Below are 17,375 nucleotides of genomic sequence, written 5' to 3'. Positions count from 1 at the left end.
AATGCTAATGGCTGTGTACTAAAGGAAATCGAACACAGTACGATGAAACATTAATGAGAACCTAGCATTGTCTCATTTGCAAAGCAGAGACTGACTAGGCTAGGGCAATACATTATCTTCTACTACTACTACCACCATGGATTGAGACAACTTGAAGCAAACATCCAGTTTAAGAAATCTTACCCCAACCCAAACAATTCAGGGGAAAGAGGGCCAATTTACTTTGTTACTCTGGTTTTGCCTTTTAAATCTGGCTGGCTCCAATTCTTCAGTAATAATTGTGGTATTGGTTAAGTGCTTACTATGTGCCAAGCAGTGTTCTAAGCACTGGGGGTATGGATTCAAGTGCATGGGTGACTCAAGAGGGAGGGAAAATTGAACGGGGAGATTAGAGATTAGTCAGGGAATGTGATTTGCTTGTGTATTACTAATTCAAATGCTCAACAAACCAAACTAATCACTGGGACAGCCACCCCTCCCCCAGCCCCACAGCACTCAGATGCATATCCATAACTAATCAATTACAGCATTTATTAAGCACTACTAATACTAATTATGACATTTGTTAAGTACTTACTATGTGATAGGCACTGTTCTAAGCGCTGGGGTAGATAAAAGGTAATCAGGTTGTCCCACCTGGGGCTCACAGTCTTACTCCCCATTTTATGGATGAAGTAACTGAGGCACAGGGAAGTTAAGTGCCTTGCCCAAGGTTGCACAGTAGACAGGTGGCAGAGCCGGGATTAGAACCCATGTCTTCTGACTCCCAAACCCGTGATCTTGCCACTGCCAAGCAATGTTCTAAACACTGGGTAGATACTAAAGTGGCTTTCGGGTTAACCCGCCGGTGGAAATCAGGGGCAGAATGCCCCCTGGAGGAGGAGGAGGATTTTTGACAGGACTTTGAAGGTGAGAACTGTAGTCTGGCAGATTTGAAGCAGGAGGAAGTTCCAGTGAGGGAAAGGTTATAAGGAGGACTTGGAGTCAGGAGATTCAAGAGCATGGTGTCGTGAGAAAGGCGAGGTAGGACAAGTGAAGAGAGTTGGCCTGGGTAGTAGCAGGTGAAGAGAGTAGGTATGTATGAGGGAGAGAGCTGGTGGAGTGAACTGAAGCCATTGGTCAGGAGTTGCCATCCGATGCAGAGAGAAATAGGTAGCCTTTAGGGTATTCTGAGGAATTGAGCAAAATGTTCAGAATGGCATTATAGGGAGATGATCCAGTACAGGCTAAAGAGAGGAATGATGGAGGCAAGGAGACGAGTGAAGAGGCTGATGCAGTAGTCTAGTTGAGCTTGCACTAGAATAGTGACCATAAAGATGGAGAGGAAGAGATTAATCCAGGAAATAAATCAATTCATTGATCGATCAGAGCCAGATAGTGCAGGGATGGCAACCCATAAAGTTTGCCACATCTGCATCTAACTGGCATTCCTAACACGGTCTATGTCTTCTAGACAACTGCATTTAGAAATTATATTGCTCCCCCTGCCCCTCAACTGTTGTTTCAGGTTTGCTAGGAACGCAACAAATAATTACGGCATTTATTAAGTGTTTAGAAGCAGCGTCACTTAGTGGATAGAACATGGGCCTCGGAGTCAGAAGGTTATGGGTTCTAATACCGGCTCTGCCACGTGTCTGCTGTGTGACCTTGGGCAAGTCACTTCACTTCTCTGGGCCTCAGTTACCTCATCTGTAAAATAGGGATCAAGAGTGTGAGCCCTATGTGGGACAGGGACTGTGTCCAACCTGACTACTTTGTATCTACCCCAGCACTTAGAACAGTGCTTGGTACATAGCAAGCACTTCACACTTCACAAGTACCATTAGGAAGCACTTCACAAGTACCATTATTATTATTATTATTTTCTATGTGCTCAGTATTGGGGTAGTATAAGGTTATCAGATCGGACTCAGTCTCTGTCCCACATGGAACTCACAATCTATCTTATCCCCTATTTTACAGATGAGGAAATTGAGACTCAGAGAGGTTAAGTGACTTGTCCAAGGTTGGTCACACCAAGAGAAAGCTGGGGCTTGCATCTAAGTCTCTTGTTTCCCAGTCCCGTGCTCTTTCCATAAAGTCACACTGCCTCCCCATGCTGCCACACCTGAATCCTTCTCCAGAGTCAAACCACATCCTCCACATGAAAAAAATCCAGACACCGACACAATTAAACATAAATGTTAAGCAAACTGTCCGGATTATTATTAATGCTCTGGCTGCTTTGTGCAATCAGATAATCAGCTACAATTGGGAAAATGTTTCGGATTCCCTAGATTCTGGGCATAAAAAAAAATTATATAACCATTCTAATCCCAGCTCTGCCATTTGTCTGCTGCATGACCTTGGTCAAGTCACTTCGCTTTTCTGTGCCTCATTTATCTCATCTTTAAAATGGAGATTAAGACTGGGAGTCCCATGTGGGACATGGACTGTGTCTAACTTGATTAACCCCAGGGCTTAGTACAGTGCCTGGTACCTAGTAAGTGCTTAAACACCATAAGAAAAAAAGTGTCAGGCACCTGTCGGCAGCAGTGAAGGCAATCTGATACAGTTAGGACCAGACCCGCCAGCTTCTAAGACTATGGAGTGGGGCCTTCCAACCTTCTCCCCTTGGGCTCAAAGGGAGAATGTTAGAAAGTATTCCTATAGCATCTGACTGGCCCAGTTAACTGGACAGGACAGAGTAACTACCTCACTGTTTTGGAGGCGCAATAACTGACCCAGGCCCAGAGAAACAGCGTGACCTAATGGATGGAGCTCAAGCCTGGGAGTCAGAAGGACCTGGGTTCTAATCCCTGCTCTGCCACTTGTCTGCTGTGTGACCTTGAACAAATCGCTTAACTTCTCTGTGACTCAATTACCTCATCTGTAAAATGGGGATTTTTATGTGGGTTAGGAACTGCGTCCAACTTGATTAACTTGCATCTACCGCAGTGCTTAGTACAGTACCTGGCACATAGTAAGTGCTCAACAAATACCATATAAAAACCCCCCCAAAAGGTCCCCACTGAGAGTTGTGAACCTGCCCAGGAAAAATACAGCCCCAGGAAAGTGAGCCATCTGCTCTCCATGGTGGGACTAAGCTGGATATTTGGTGTCTACGAGTTTGGAGCATCCCAATTTACATTTACCAGTCCTGCTAGGTGGCTGAAGACATTTGTAGTTAGGAGGACTTTACTATCTATTACTCATTCCACAATCTTTAGTCATATTCAATCTTATTCTTAAACATGGAACAGTAATTTTTAATTTAAGATGTCACTCCAGGTTCCCCAAACCAATTTTCCTTGAAATTCCAAGCTATCCTGCTCCCTGTTAAACAATGTATTCAAACTAAAACCCGGAAAATTTGAAAAGTTAATTGTGTGGATGTTGGTAAAAGTACAGCAGCCTAATGGAAATGCTGTAAATGAAGGGATGGTGTGAAAATACCTTTGAGTTCTCCTGTTATGGCAAAATCTTCAGCAATTAAATAACATCTAGAAATTTTCCCTGCAAATCCACACACCCAACGGATGATATTTTCCTAGAAGGTCTGTCACAAGGGCTCTGGGAAATCATACATCAGAATGGTCTCTCAGTTGATGGTTTCTTGATTGAAGGAGATTTTTTTCTTTCTCTCAATTTTCTAAGACATTCATAAACTTTCCCTTATTGGCTTACAGTGTTTAATAACACAAGATCATCTTTTGCCACCACTCCCAAACGAAGCATAAGGCAGGAAGTGGTGACTAGGTTGAAGCTTTGATCTTTGATTATCGTTTCATTTCTCCTTGCTCTTTCTTGAATGCTTGCTTCCAAAGGGCTCAAGAAGGTAGTTGGAAGCTCCCAGCCTCGGTCAGGCATGGGTTCAAGTGGTGAGTCCAGAGCAAACCTGGAATTGTAAGGGAAAGGGGTCCTGAAGCCCCCTGGGGAAGACCCCACAATCTGTTCTCCTGGCAAGTTCCCTGTAGAATCTTATCGCTGTTTCTGTCTGCCCCTTTTTTCCCCAGGTGAAGGAGGCCATGCAGAGAATCCATGACAGAGGCAACATAGGAAAATTAATCCTGGATGTAGAAAAAGCTCCAACTCCTCTGGTAAGTGCAAAGCCTGTCTTTGCCAACCTGGGTGGGCTGCCGTGTATAGTGTTCCATGAAAGTCCTTACCGATAAAAAGGTAGAATCAACAACCATGATTTTTTATTCTGATTCCTTCCGTGAATCCTACGTGACTTTCTCGCTCGCTGACAACTGGCTGGAAACAAGGTGTTCATTTACATTCAGTTACAGAGCTGCATAGCCATCTGTCCCTCTACAAGGAAGCCCCTGTGCTTCCCAAAGATTTCAATGGATTTTTTGGATCAGGATAAAACCCATATTAGTGCCCTAAAATGCAGGAGGCAGAACAAACATAGCCTTGCCACCAAAGTCTGGAAAACTCTCAGCCCAAATAAAATCAGACCCAGTGCCCTAAGTCTTCTGGCCATGTGAGTTCCTGACCAGATCAGCTGTTGAAAATTGCACAGAACATTTATTCAGAGCCACACAATGCTTTAAATGCTCCTTGTGTAATTTTTCTTAGTCTTAGGCTCGTGGAGAAGTTCGTCCTTGTTTGGGAAAGGCTACAAAACTGTCAGGTGGCACAATGAGATCATTCAATCTAAACTTGCTCTGTAGGAATGGTCTGGGCAATTTTTTTTCTAATGAGGGAGACGTCAGACTCAAATCTAGATGTGTTGCCAACTTGTACTTCCCAAGTGCTTAGTACAGTGCTCTGCACACAGTAAGTGCTCAATAAATGTGATTGATTGATTGATTGATTAGATGGATGACTTATAAAAGAAAAGGGATGGGTAATTAAGTTCCATTTTCCAACCTTCAGAAACCAGGAATCAACACAATTTCAGGACTCCTTTGCTCCAACAGGTAGACATTCAATATAGGACTTGAATTCTAACAGCCTAATAAACCAGACAATCATGGGACAAATGTAACTCCAGTTATAAACGATAATTGCTGATGGCTTTGGGGCCAAAATTCCCTGATGCTAATTTTCTCCTCTGTCCCTGATACTGTCTCTCAGGAGAGGCTAATTTTATAGTCAGTTGCAGTTTCAGAATAAAAGCTGAGGAAGCATCAACTAGTGCTATCAAGGACAGCCAAGGAACAGTGAACTCTCTCTCCAGACTCAGAAAATTACTGATCTCTTCCACAGCCTTGAGGCCTTATGTCTTGGCTGTCTCTTCTGGAGAGCCAAGCTGGGGCCAAAACAGGTGTCGAGGCCCTGGCTTCACCCATCTTTCAATCAGTATATAGATATTGAAAGCCTACTGTACTGTGTCTAAAGTGTTCCAAAAATTGTACAAAGTGCTTGGGGGTGTACCAAAGAGTTAGTGGACAAGGTCTCACAGCCAGTAACTTCAAGACATGATGGAGAAAGAAGGTAAGGTTTGGGGAGCAGCTGTTGCAGAAGGTCCCCCACATAATTCTCTTCCCTCTCCCTATTCCTCATCTTTTACCTCTTTTTTTCTGTCCTTCCCCAAAACTCTTTTCTGAGTCCCCTTCCACTTCTCAATTTGAACTCAGTCCCTCTGAGAACTCATTCATCCCCTATGTGGATGACCCCCAAATCTACCTCACAGGCCCTGACCGTCCAGGGCATTTTACGTGGATAAGCCACCAGCATCTCAAGTTCAATATGTCCAAAACTGAACTCTTCCCTTCCAAATCTTCTCCATTTAATTTTCCTATCACAATTGACAGAACCACCATCCTCCCCATCTCTGAAGCCTGTTACCTTGGCCTCATACTTGACTCCTCTCTCTCTTTCAACTTTTATATTCAGTCTGTTAATAAATCCTGTCTGTCTTTCCTCAACAACATTTTGTGAATCTGCTCCTTCCTCTCCAAACAGCCACTACTTTGGGTCAGGCACCTGTCATAGCACAGCTTCACTACTGCATCATCAGCCTCCTCACTGGTCTCCCAGCCTCTAGCCTCTCCCCTCTCCAGTCTATACTTCCCTCTGCTGCCTGGATCGTTTTTCTGAACCAGAAACCTCCATTCCTCTGTGACTCAAACAGAAACTCCTGATTATTGGCTCCGGTTAATTTAAAGGCAAGGGAATAGGTAATTGAATCAAGAAGATCAGGACGTCCTTTGTGAGACTTTCAAACAGAATGTGACAACAACATAATATTAGGCTTCAGACCAAACTAAAGGTCTATTCAGCCGTAATGTTGTCCAAACTTTTCTACAGCTGAGACTTGAACTACACACAAACGCCTCACATGATTCTTTGAACAGTTCTTTCGGTGCCATTTATTAACTCCATTAAATGGTAAGGCAGGATCACAGACACTGAACTTCTTGGATGAAGTCAATCTTCTAGCATTGACCTCAACACAGCTATGCTGGGTGGAACACATGAGAAGAACGAATGAGAGCAGAATAACCAAATATCTGCTCTACAGAGAACAGAAATTAGGAAACCAAAAACCAAAATCAAGGAGGACCCAGGAAATGTTGTAAGGATTCAGTAAAACCTCAAACAATGTTGCAGTCCAACTGGAAATTGGGAGTCAATTGCCAATGTTAGGCCAATGTGGCAATATTGCAATCATAAAAGACATGGCCCTTTTTGAGCAGAAGCTTGGTAGGAATGAGAGAGGAGTCAAACTCAAAAATAGTGCCAGGCGCTGTAAACATCGAAAGTGACAGCACACCATAAAGCCTTTTTGTGAGCACAATGTGGTCAGTACTGTGGATCCCATATTGACCTTTTCAAGCACACACAAAATAGGTGAATTTCACTATCCGGGGCTCCTTCCAGCATGAAGGACAACTCTCTTTCTACGTTTATATATATATATATATATCCCAAGCAGGTCTCCCACTTTTACTTATCCACTCCTTTCCCCTACTACACACTCATACTCTCCACTTCTGCTGCTGACCTCTTGCTCACACCCTTTCTTCTTCCTGGAACTCCCTTTTCAAAACCAGTGGAGCACAGTTCTCCCCATCTTCAAAGCTCTTATGAAATTACATCTCTGAAATCACAGGATGACCTTCCCTGATTAATTTCCAATCTCCCGCAATTATATGTCCCTGCCAACCCTTCCCTTTCAGCCCTTCTGCTCCACTTTATGCACTCGAGTACCAACCACCTCTCATAGCACTTACGTACACAGCTTACATATCCTATTACTTGAGCATTAAGCCTTAAATATATCCCCTTTTTTCTCATTCCTACTTAGATATTATTTTAGTGTCTGTCTCCCCTACTCGTAAGATCCTGAAGGGCAGTGATCATGTCTACTAATTCTGTTGTACTCTCCCAAGGGCTCAGTACAGGGCTCTTAACAGTATATGTTCAATAAATATTATTGATTAATTGACATTATTACTATTAGCACAGATCTCTGGGAGACTCCACTAATTGCACTCTCCAGCCTGAAAAATGGCCATTTAGACCTCTCAGCCGGTTTTTAAATCAATAACTAATTTTTTTACAGGCATATAGTGTGGAAACTTGTCACAGACTTTATGAAAATCTAAGTACATTCCACCCACTGTGTCCTCTATATCCCAGCTTTTACTGACCACTTTGGAAAACTCTCTCAGATTAATGTGGCTTCATTTTCTTTCACCCCAGTGCTTAGTACAGTGCCTGGCACATAGTTAAGTGCTTAACAAATACCATCATTATTATTATTAATTCTGAAGAGCCATTCGGTGCAGCATTATGAAGATCCCTTTGTGTGATGTTTTCCCTCAACCCCCAACTTTCATTCATTTTCCTTCCCACTCCAAAAAGGTCTGAGGCCACCTCACCTCTCAGAATTGTCTCAACCCAACTTTTTGTTACCGTGTACTTCTAAAACAAATGCAGCTTCAGGAACAGTGGGTCAAGTCTTCCACCGGACCTTGGGTCTGGCTTTGGATGTGGTGAGGGAGGGGAGCATTTGAGCCCAGAAGGACTCCCCATTTCCTCTGTTTGCCTACAGATGGCCAATGACAGCACCGAGACCAGCGAAGCAGGAGAAGAGGAGGAGGATCACGAGGGGGATGGAGAGAACAAGGAGCGCATGCCGTTTATCCAGTGATGACTCCAGGCCGCAAAGGTGAACCTGCAGGCGCATTTGGAAGAAGGGAATCAGGCTGGGAAATCTATTCTGTGCACCAGTGAACAAATGCTGTAGTACAGTGTGTGTTGTATTTGTCTGCCGTCAGCCGAGCTATAAGCTGTTGATCATTGTTGTTTTGGAACTTCAGTGCCATCTCCATTCAGTGCAGCATTATGGTGTCCCTTTCATATGACGTTTCCCCTAGCCCCCATCCCCTTCATAATTGTTCCCTCTCCCAAAGGGTCTGATGCCACCCCAGCCTTTGAAGTCTTTTCAGCATCTCTGTCATGAGAAGGCAGGGGTTCAGCTGGAAACACTTTTGCCTGTCAGGGGAATTGCCAAACCCCCAAAATTTTCTGAACCACTCATCACTCTGGGTAACTTTAGACAGATATCTTTCCTCCCATTGAATCTGTCATTTCCCCCTAATGAGCAGTACCCTTCTGCTAGCACATTCAGTCATTGAAGGCATGGTTTTCAACTGGTGAGTCTGTGGGGAGAGAAGGCTAGAAAAAATATCTGGTTGGATACCACGGGCTGGGATGACATCAGATATAACCCTCCTTTCTGGCCACTGTATTTCATCTCGTACTTCAAAGGTGCCTCATTTTGAATACAAGGGTATGCATTAGAGCGCTTCAAAGAGAATGTCAAAAGTTTTAACTGAGGGACTGTGATTATGTCCATATTTCCACATTAACCTGACAAATGAAGTGGAATTTTATTAATGGCTTGACCTGCCAAGTTTAGTGCTGGTTCCCTAGCTATCAGCCATGCATTTTTCCTTGTTCCTTCATTAACCCAAATAGTGTAGTATTTGGATGGGATAATTACACCTTCCTCATCAACCTTAATGCCAAACACTCTTACAGCTACATGAATCCCAGTGAACAGTGCAGAGTGAGCAGCATACAGCTTCTGGAAAGCCATATCTGAACTGCTGTAGTCCACCTAAATCAGCAACAGACTGATCAACTTTGGTTCTGGGAGGGCTCACTCATTTAAGAAAAGTTCAATCTTTGGTACTCAATCAAAAACACATCTTACACACCTACCTCTCTATGGCAGGAACAGTCATCTGGAAATGATCTAATCTTTTTAAGCAGAATTTTTTCCAAGGAGGTGGTTTCCCCTGTTTGGTCCAGGTCATAGTCCCCTAAATGGATGGCTCTGGCCCCTTACAAGCACAGCATTAGTTGTGCAAGTGATGGTGACCAGTTCCCCCCTGACCCCACACCAAAAAAAAAAAAAAAGAATCCACCAAGCCCTACTTTCTCTGTTAAACTCAATATAGGGTCCCAGGAATGCATGGGACAAAAATCACACCTGCAGAAAACCTTGCCTTCTTTTCCTTACTCTGACTTTGAGTTTGTAGTGGTGGTGAATATCTCTTGTAACAAATGTTGATCTGACATGATGGAATAGGTATTGTGAGCAGATATATACAGTTGTAGTCAAGTTAGGCTGATTTCATTTGCCAAACACGGTCACCTCTCTGAATCAAGTTGGAGGGGTTGAATCAAATCCAAACTGACCAGAGTCCTTCTTAGGCCAGGCTATTCTCTTAGACAACTGAGGAAGTAAAGTAACAAGCTGATTAGATTGTTTAGCTGATTAGCTACTACCCAGGACAATCACTTCCTGAGTTTGGACTTAGCTACCATTCAGTCAGGACAAAATGTTCCTTGACATGTCAGGAAAGTGGGGAGAGAGTGATAATGAAAAATAGACACTTTGTAGTTCTTTCCGATCATTTCAAGTAGGCCCACTCGCGAGCCAGAAAATAATAGCAAATGAAAAAAATAAAAAGTGTTCCTACCCTCCAAGTACTTACTGAAACTTCACAGAAGGTAAAGTCATTGACCACGAACATGCTTCATCAGCATGCTGCTGTACATCACTCCTTTGCAGAATGCTGAGTCTCTTTGAAGGTGGAATTTGCCAAACCCAAAATCTGACCATGGTATTAGAAAAAAGCAAAGAAAAACAATAACTTGTGGAACATTTACTTCGATTCTCATTTCAGACATCGTTTTTCAATCCAAGCAGTTGTTTTTCCTGAATCAAAAGAAAGGATAATCTCAATTTGCCTTAAGGAACTAGGAAGGCCTCTTTGTAATTTGAGCCTGATTGAAGTGAACTGAAACATTGTTTAGTTGTATTTGTTGCTTTAGAGCTTTGGTTATATTGTGCCTACAGAGCATATTATGTTTACAGAAAGAAAAAAAAAATAAAATATTAAGCATAGCATTACGTCGAGTAGTGTCTTTTGTCCAAACTAGCTAATGGTCAAAACTGATTACAAAAAAAGTTGTATCAGAGCTTTGATTTCCACAAAGCCAAACAAATACTGTATCGAACAACATACTCGTAAGATCACCTGGAAGTGCTACATTGGGGAACATTAAAGATACTGGGTTATTCTACTATGAAAAATAGGGGTGAGTAAAAACAGTGACATGCCCAGCTAATTTTTTTTCTGAAAGATTTCAGTAATGTCCAATGATCAGGGACTGGGCCTTCAGTAGCAAATTATCCAAATAAGTCAGGCCCCAAAACACATTTTGACCTTAATAATCCAGTTTTTCACAGCAAGTTTATTGGCTTTTCCCTGAAGTGAAGGGTTAAACTCTGAGCATTTGCAACTTCTGCTCACCCGAATAATTTTAAATCATTTTCAAGCATTTCACCAGTCCCCAAACTCCACAGAGGGTGAAAATGTTTTGGTTCAAACACTCACCTAGTTTAAACAACCCAACCGACACTATTTTTTCTAGTCTACATACATGAACCTAATTATTTCTACAGTGGAAGAATCCTCATGACTTTGTCATAAAACAAAGAGCAAATGCCAATGCTGGATCAGACCCCAAGTCCACCCAGGCCAGGATTAGGCCTCAGACAGTGGCAAGAAACAGGACACTTGAAGGAACCATGTGAAGTTTGCTTTCTTCGATATCCACCCTTTTGGTTAAGGACAGACCATCTACTATCTCTAATGTCTCCCTTCTACATCCCTAACTTTCCTTATCATAACCCATTATGGATTTGTGAGCCATGAATTTATCCAAACTCATCTTGAACCTAATGCTATTTTCTGTCTGAGCAACTCCATGCCAGACCAAAAAATCCATAAACTTCCCTCTCACTGAATGAGAAAGGATTTCCTCTTGTTTGTTCTGAACCCAGCCCCTTTGCCTAGGTTATTGGGAAAAAATCCAATAATTTTTGAATCCACATTTAGCAACTACACCTGGGACACGTCTGTGCATTAAAGCATATCGTCTTCTCTTTTTGCTAAAATCTTTGAGGTGTGAACAGGCCGGAGGAAGAGGGGCAGGCCCTGGCTGCTTCTGTGCTCGAGACAGGTTGGCTGCTACAGCTCCCCGTGCTAGGTCAGAATGCCCTCAGTCATTCACCGTCAGGTCAAACTGCTGCAGTCATTGCCGATCTCTCTCCTCCTTGGTGGCTGAGAAGTCAGGAAGCAGTCAGGAGGCTTCAGCAACTGTTCACATGCCAGGGCAGAGGTGGGATTGGGAGCTGAAATACCGACTATTGTTCCCTTACTTTGAAGGACTGCTGGCGGGTTAGAGGAGAAATACAATGACCCAATCTGCTCTTTTTCTTCCCAAATTTTGAAGATTTTTATCTTGTAACATGGTCTGGGGACAAAGGGACCAAATCCAAACTTTGTTTTAGGCCTCTTTGGTTAATAGATATTTTCTTGCATGGCGAGTCACTGAATAAATTTTTCTGCTCAATAAGATCCGGCCTCTCCGGGTTAGGTCAGTGAAACCCAAAGCGGAAAGAACCATTGATACCAGTTGTGCGAACAGTTTGTGCAGTGTGCTCATAAAGAACAGCAAAGCCAGTCTGGCATGTAGTGGGGGAGAGAATAGCTCTCTCGGCTAAAGGAAGCTAAATGTACAAACTATCCCCTAATGAAATATAAGAGATCTTCAAGTTATCTTTCTCTCTGTTTTGACCTACTTCAGCGAGCAAGAGCAGCCACTTCAGGATATGAATGAATATGCATGCATTGTCGGTATGTGGGTGCATGTAGTGGTAATAGTATATTAATTTATTATAGTATTTATTAACAGAAGCAGCGTGGCTCAGTGGAAAGAGCACAGGCTTTGGAGTCAGAGGTCATGGGTTTGAATCCCGGCTCCGCCACTTGTCAGCTGTGTGACTTGGGGCAAGTCACAACTTCTCTGTGCCTCAGTTCCCTCATCTGTAAAATGAGGATTAAGACTGTGAGCCCCCCGTGGGACAACCTGATCACCTTGTATATCCCCAGTGCTTAGAACAGTGCTTTGCACATAGTAAGTGCTTAATAAATGCCATCATTATTAAGTGCTTACTGTGTGCAAAGCATGGAACTAAGAGCTGGGAAAGAACACCCAGGTGAGAATTAGGGGCCCTGCTCCTCAAGGGGCTTACAGTATATGAATAAAGAGGGAAAAGGAACTGATGACAGACACCTAAAGAGAAATGAAACAATAAAAAACTAAGACATTATAAAAGACAAAGACAAATGCGGCCTATGACAAAACAGTAAGGAACTATGGCTAAAGAGCAGAACTTTGGGCTCCTCATGGCTCAGAGTCCAACGGTCACAGCTGATGTAGCTGCCATGGCCTTCCCAACATCCTGCATTTTTTGGAGGCCTCATCCTGCTGTTGCTCATATCCTTCTTACCATGATGGAGCAAGGCAAGATGGGAACAAGGTCCTGTGATGACACTCTGGTGCCCAGGATTGGGTGGCCAGCGAGGTAGCACAGCTGATCAATGGGTAGGAAGCCACTGTGGCTATGGGTGGGTGTATTTGTATGGCTTTGTGCAAAGGCCTACCCCACAATGCAACAGAGGGACCTACAAGATGAATCAATCAATAATCGTGGGTACCATCTATTGAACCAATCAAATAATAATAATAATTGTACTTCTTAAGCACTTACTATGTGCCAGGCACTGTACTAAGCGCTGGGGTAGATACAAGCAAATAGGGTTGGACACAGTCCCTGTCCCGCATAGGGATCACAGTCTCTTCTTCCCCATTTTACAGATGAAAGAACTGAGGCCCAGAGAAGTAAAGTGACTTGCCTAAGGTCACACAGCAGAGAAGCAGCGGAGCCGGGATTAGAACCCACGACCTTCTGATTCCCAGGCCCAGGCTCTATCCACTATGCCATGCTGCTTCCCAAATTCCGGGCAGGGGGTGGAAGGGGCAGACAGGGCCGTGGGGGGCGGGGCTGGGCTGGGGCCTAGCTTAGTAATAGATGAGGCTGGGTGGGGAGAGGCTGGCTGGTTTTGTGAAAGTGCCCAGTGAAGGAGTCAGGACCTCAGGGGCCGGGAAGGGAATTGGTGTGGCAGCCTCGGGCAAGAGCAGGCAGTCCCTATCAGCATTTCTGCTCCCAATATGGGTGGTTATTATGGTGATGAAACAATCTGGTTAAGCACTTAGTACAGTGCTTTGCACATAGTAAGCACTCAAAAAATACGATTGAATGATTGAATGAATGGTATCGGGGAACTGAGAATGAGCAGTTGTAACTCAGCCAGGGAGTGCTCAGTTCCCGCTCCCCAGTGCTTAGAATGGTGACTGATACATAGTAAGTGCTTAACAAACTAAAAAACAAACAAACACCTCGGCCTCAGACACCACCAACCCCAGGTGCCGACTTCCCAGAAGGGATAGATTCCCCGAAGGTCCACCGGGGAGCCTCATCGTCTCCAGCAGCTCAGAAGTCCTTGTGGAATGATTAAAAAGCACAAACGACAATGAGGCATTCCCAGACTTGACATGCCATGTAGGGGAAAAAAAAATAAGGCCAAGGAGTTCAACTAAAAAGAGTTCAATTCTCCGGGCCTCTGGCCAACAGCCCCGGGAAGACAGGGGTCTGGCGGGAAGTCCTGTAGGGAGCGAGTGGGGTTAAGGGAAATGGGGTCGAGGAGGGGGCAGTTTGGAAAAGCCTCACTTGGAAAATTCCTGCCTATCCCAACCCCAGAGCTCCAAGGAGGCAGCAGTGATGTTTGTGGAAATAAACCCGAGTTCTGGGGCCTTATCAGCAGAGGCAACAGGAAATGACCCCCTCTTTTATTTTGCTAAGAAGAAAACGCTAAATTCTCAGAGGAAGAGAAAATGATCTCGCAAAAGGTCTGATCTTCTGGGAAATCAATCGGTCCATCCCCCGACTGTTTGGAAAACTGCACCGACCTCACAGAAGCCTATAGGGGTGCTCAGACGGATGAAAGTCATGCCCTAAGTAGAAGCTGCTGTCCCTAAAGTCCATAGCCAGGACCTTCCTCATTAAGCTCTGCCACCTTCCTCCTCCGGCACCAAAATACAATCAAATACCATTGATTGATTACTTATTGAGTACTTACCCAGTACAGAGCACTGTACCAAGCATTTGGGAGAGTACAATACAGTTAGTAGATCTGATCCCTGCCCTCAAAGAATTTACAATCCAGCAAGAGAGAAGCAGCGTGGCTCAGTGGAAAGAGCACGGGCTTCGGAGTCGGAGGACATGGGCTCAAACCCCGGCTCTGCCAATTGTCAGCTGTGTGACTTTGGGCAAGTCACTTAACTTCTCCGTGCCTCAGTACCTCATCTGTAAAATGGGGATTAACAGCACTTAGAACAGTGCTTTGCACATAGTAAGCGCTTAATAAATGCCATTATTATTATTATTATTATTATTATGCTAAAGTAACAGGTAGGAGGAAGCAATAGAGTATAAAGATATGCACATAAGTGCAAGGTAGGAGTTATGCTTTGAGTACTCAAGTGTTAGGTGATGTACAAGAGCTGAAGTGGCAGTTTGGAGGGAATGATGTGGAAATTAGAGATTAATCATAGAAAGCCTCAATCAATCACTGATATTTACTGAGTGCTTTCTGTGTGCAAAGCACTGTACCAAACACTTGGGAGAGTACAATATAACAGATTGGGTAGACATGTTTCCTTCTCACAAGGAGCTTACACACACCCCACCTTGATTACTGCATCAGTCTCCTTGCTGACCTCCCTGTCACCTGTTTCTCCCCACTCCAGTTCATACTTTGCTGCCTGGATCATTTTTCTCCAAAACCATTCAGTCCATATTTCCCTACTCACCATTCCTCAAGCACATCCATCAGTTGCCCATCCACCTCCTCATCAAACAGAAACTCCTTACCATTGGCTCTAAAAAACAATCACTTTGCCCCCCTCCTATCTTACCTCACTGATTTCCTACTACAACCCAGCACGCTCACTTAGCTCCTTTAACACCAACTTATTCACCATACCTCAGTCTCGTCTATCCTGCCACTGACCCCTCACCTATGTCCTGCCTCTGGCCTGTAACGCCCTCCATCTTCATACGACAGGCTATCGTGGCTCAGTGGAAAGAGCCCAGGCTTTGGAGTCAGAGGTCATGGGTTCAAATCCCTGCTCCGCCAGCTGTCTGCTGTGTGACTTTGGGCAAGTCACTTAACTTCTCTGTGCCCCAGTTACCTCATCTGTAAAATGGGGATGAAAACTGTGAGCCCCCCGTGGGACAACCTGATCACCTTGTAACCTCCCCAGTGCTTAGAACAGTGCTTTGCACATAGTAAGCCTCATGTTGCCAACTTGTACTTCCCAAGCGCTTAGTACAGTGCTCTGCACACAGTAAGCGCTCAATAAATACGATTGATGATGATGATGATTCAAAGCCTTATTATAATCACATCTCCTTCCAAGAGGCCTTCTGCGACTAAGCCCTCATTTCTTCTTCCACTCCCTTCAGCATTGCCCTTGCATTTGGATTTGCACCCTTTATTCACCCTACCCTTCTAAACACTAAGCGCCTTATGGGCAGTGAATGTGTCTCCCAACTCTGTTACACTGTACTCTCCCAAGCGCTTAGTACAATGCTCTGCACACAGTAAGCACTCGATAAATACCAATGACAGATAAGGAAAGGAGAGTTTATAAGGACTTCGAAGATGGGGACCACAGCAGTCTGGTGTTTTTTGGTTGGTTGGTTGGTTTTCTGGTATCTGTTAAGCTCTTAGTACGTGCCAGGCACTGTACTAAATGACGGGATAGGTACAAGCTAATCAGGTTGGACACAATCCACGTCCCACATGGGGCTCAGAGATTTAATCCCCATTTTACAGATGAGGTAACTGAGGCACAGAGAAGTTAAGTGATTGGCCCAAGGTCACACAGCCGACAAGTGGCAGAGCGAGGATTAGAACCCAGTTCCTTCTGACCCCCAGGCCCGTGCTCTATCCACTAGACCATGCTGCTTCTCTGTTGGATATGAAGTGGGAGGGAGTTCCAGGCAGTGGTATGGAGTGAACGAAAGGTCGGCAGTGGGAGAGGTGAGAGAGAGGTACAATGAGTAGGTCGGCTTCAGAGGAACAAAGTGTTCTAGCTGGGGTGCAGTGGGAGAAGAGTGAGAAAAAGTAGGGGAGAGAGAGCGATAAATGCCTTAAGCCACATGTCTCCTTTGTCCTGCTCACACCATCCTTGGAATCATCACATCCAAAAGCGGCCTCCAAACAGCTGGAGTCTAAGCTCCTGGAGAACCAAAATGTCCCCAGGGAGCTCTACAGCAACAACACCAAAACCCTGTCCAAACAAGAAAATCAAGCCCCCTTTCCCAACATACACACGACAAATGGGCATTCTCTGTGATTCTGTATTCCAGGCAGCTGTCAAGACTTTAGGCCCAACCAAAGGGATTCATCAAGATTGATTCGATGCAAATGATATAGAGATTAAAGGCCTACTTCCAAATACCTATTGCACCAGCAGCATCTTAAGGCACCCAAGAATTGAGACAGAAGTGTGGTTTTCAATCAATTGTATTTGAGTGCTATTTGCAGAGCACTGTACTAAACGCTTGGAACAGTACAACGGAATTAGCAGACATGTTCCCTGCCCAAGAAGAGCTTACAGTCTAGAGAGGGAGACAGACATTAATATGAATAAGTAATTTATGATATAATTTAAATTTCAATTTAAAGATTTAAAGATATGTATATATCTTTAAACATGCGTTGCATTGAATTGTAACATGAGAAGCAATGTGGTCTAGTGGGTAAAGCATGGCCCTGGGAGTCAGAGGACCTGGGTTCTAATCACAACTCCACCACCTGTCTGCTGTGTGACCTGGGCTAGTCGCTTAACTTCTCTGTGCCTCAGTTACCTCATCTGTAAAATGGGGTTTAAGAATGTGTCATTCATTCATTCATTCAACCGTATTTATTGAGCGCTTACTGTTT

The 17,375-nt window shown here is 44.1% G+C and overlaps 1 protein-coding gene across 1 annotated transcript in view; it reads left to right on the top strand.

Annotated features, from left to right (window-relative positions):
• VAT1L (vesicle amine transport 1 like) overlaps positions 1-10,360 on the top strand; it is a 93,416-nt gene extending 83,056 nt beyond the window's left edge. The window contains exons 8-9 of the mRNA XM_038771241.1: positions 3,996-4,079; positions 7,991-10,360. Of these exons, the coding sequence (XP_038627169.1) occupies positions 3,996-4,079; positions 7,991-8,089 (183 nt within the window). The 3' untranslated portion in view covers positions 8,090-10,360. The remainder of the gene's footprint in view (positions 1-3,995; positions 4,080-7,990) is intronic.
• The last annotated feature ends 7,015 nt before the right edge of the window (positions 10,361-17,375 follow it).

This window comes from Tachyglossus aculeatus, chromosome X2 (assembly GCF_015852505.1).
Source record: "Tachyglossus aculeatus isolate mTacAcu1 chromosome X2, mTacAcu1.pri, whole genome shotgun sequence".
In the NCBI taxonomy this organism is placed as follows: domain Eukaryota; kingdom Metazoa; phylum Chordata; class Mammalia; order Monotremata; family Tachyglossidae; genus Tachyglossus; species Tachyglossus aculeatus.
The sequence above is the reverse complement of the archived record's forward strand: the minus strand, read 5'-3'. Positions and strand labels throughout refer to the sequence as shown.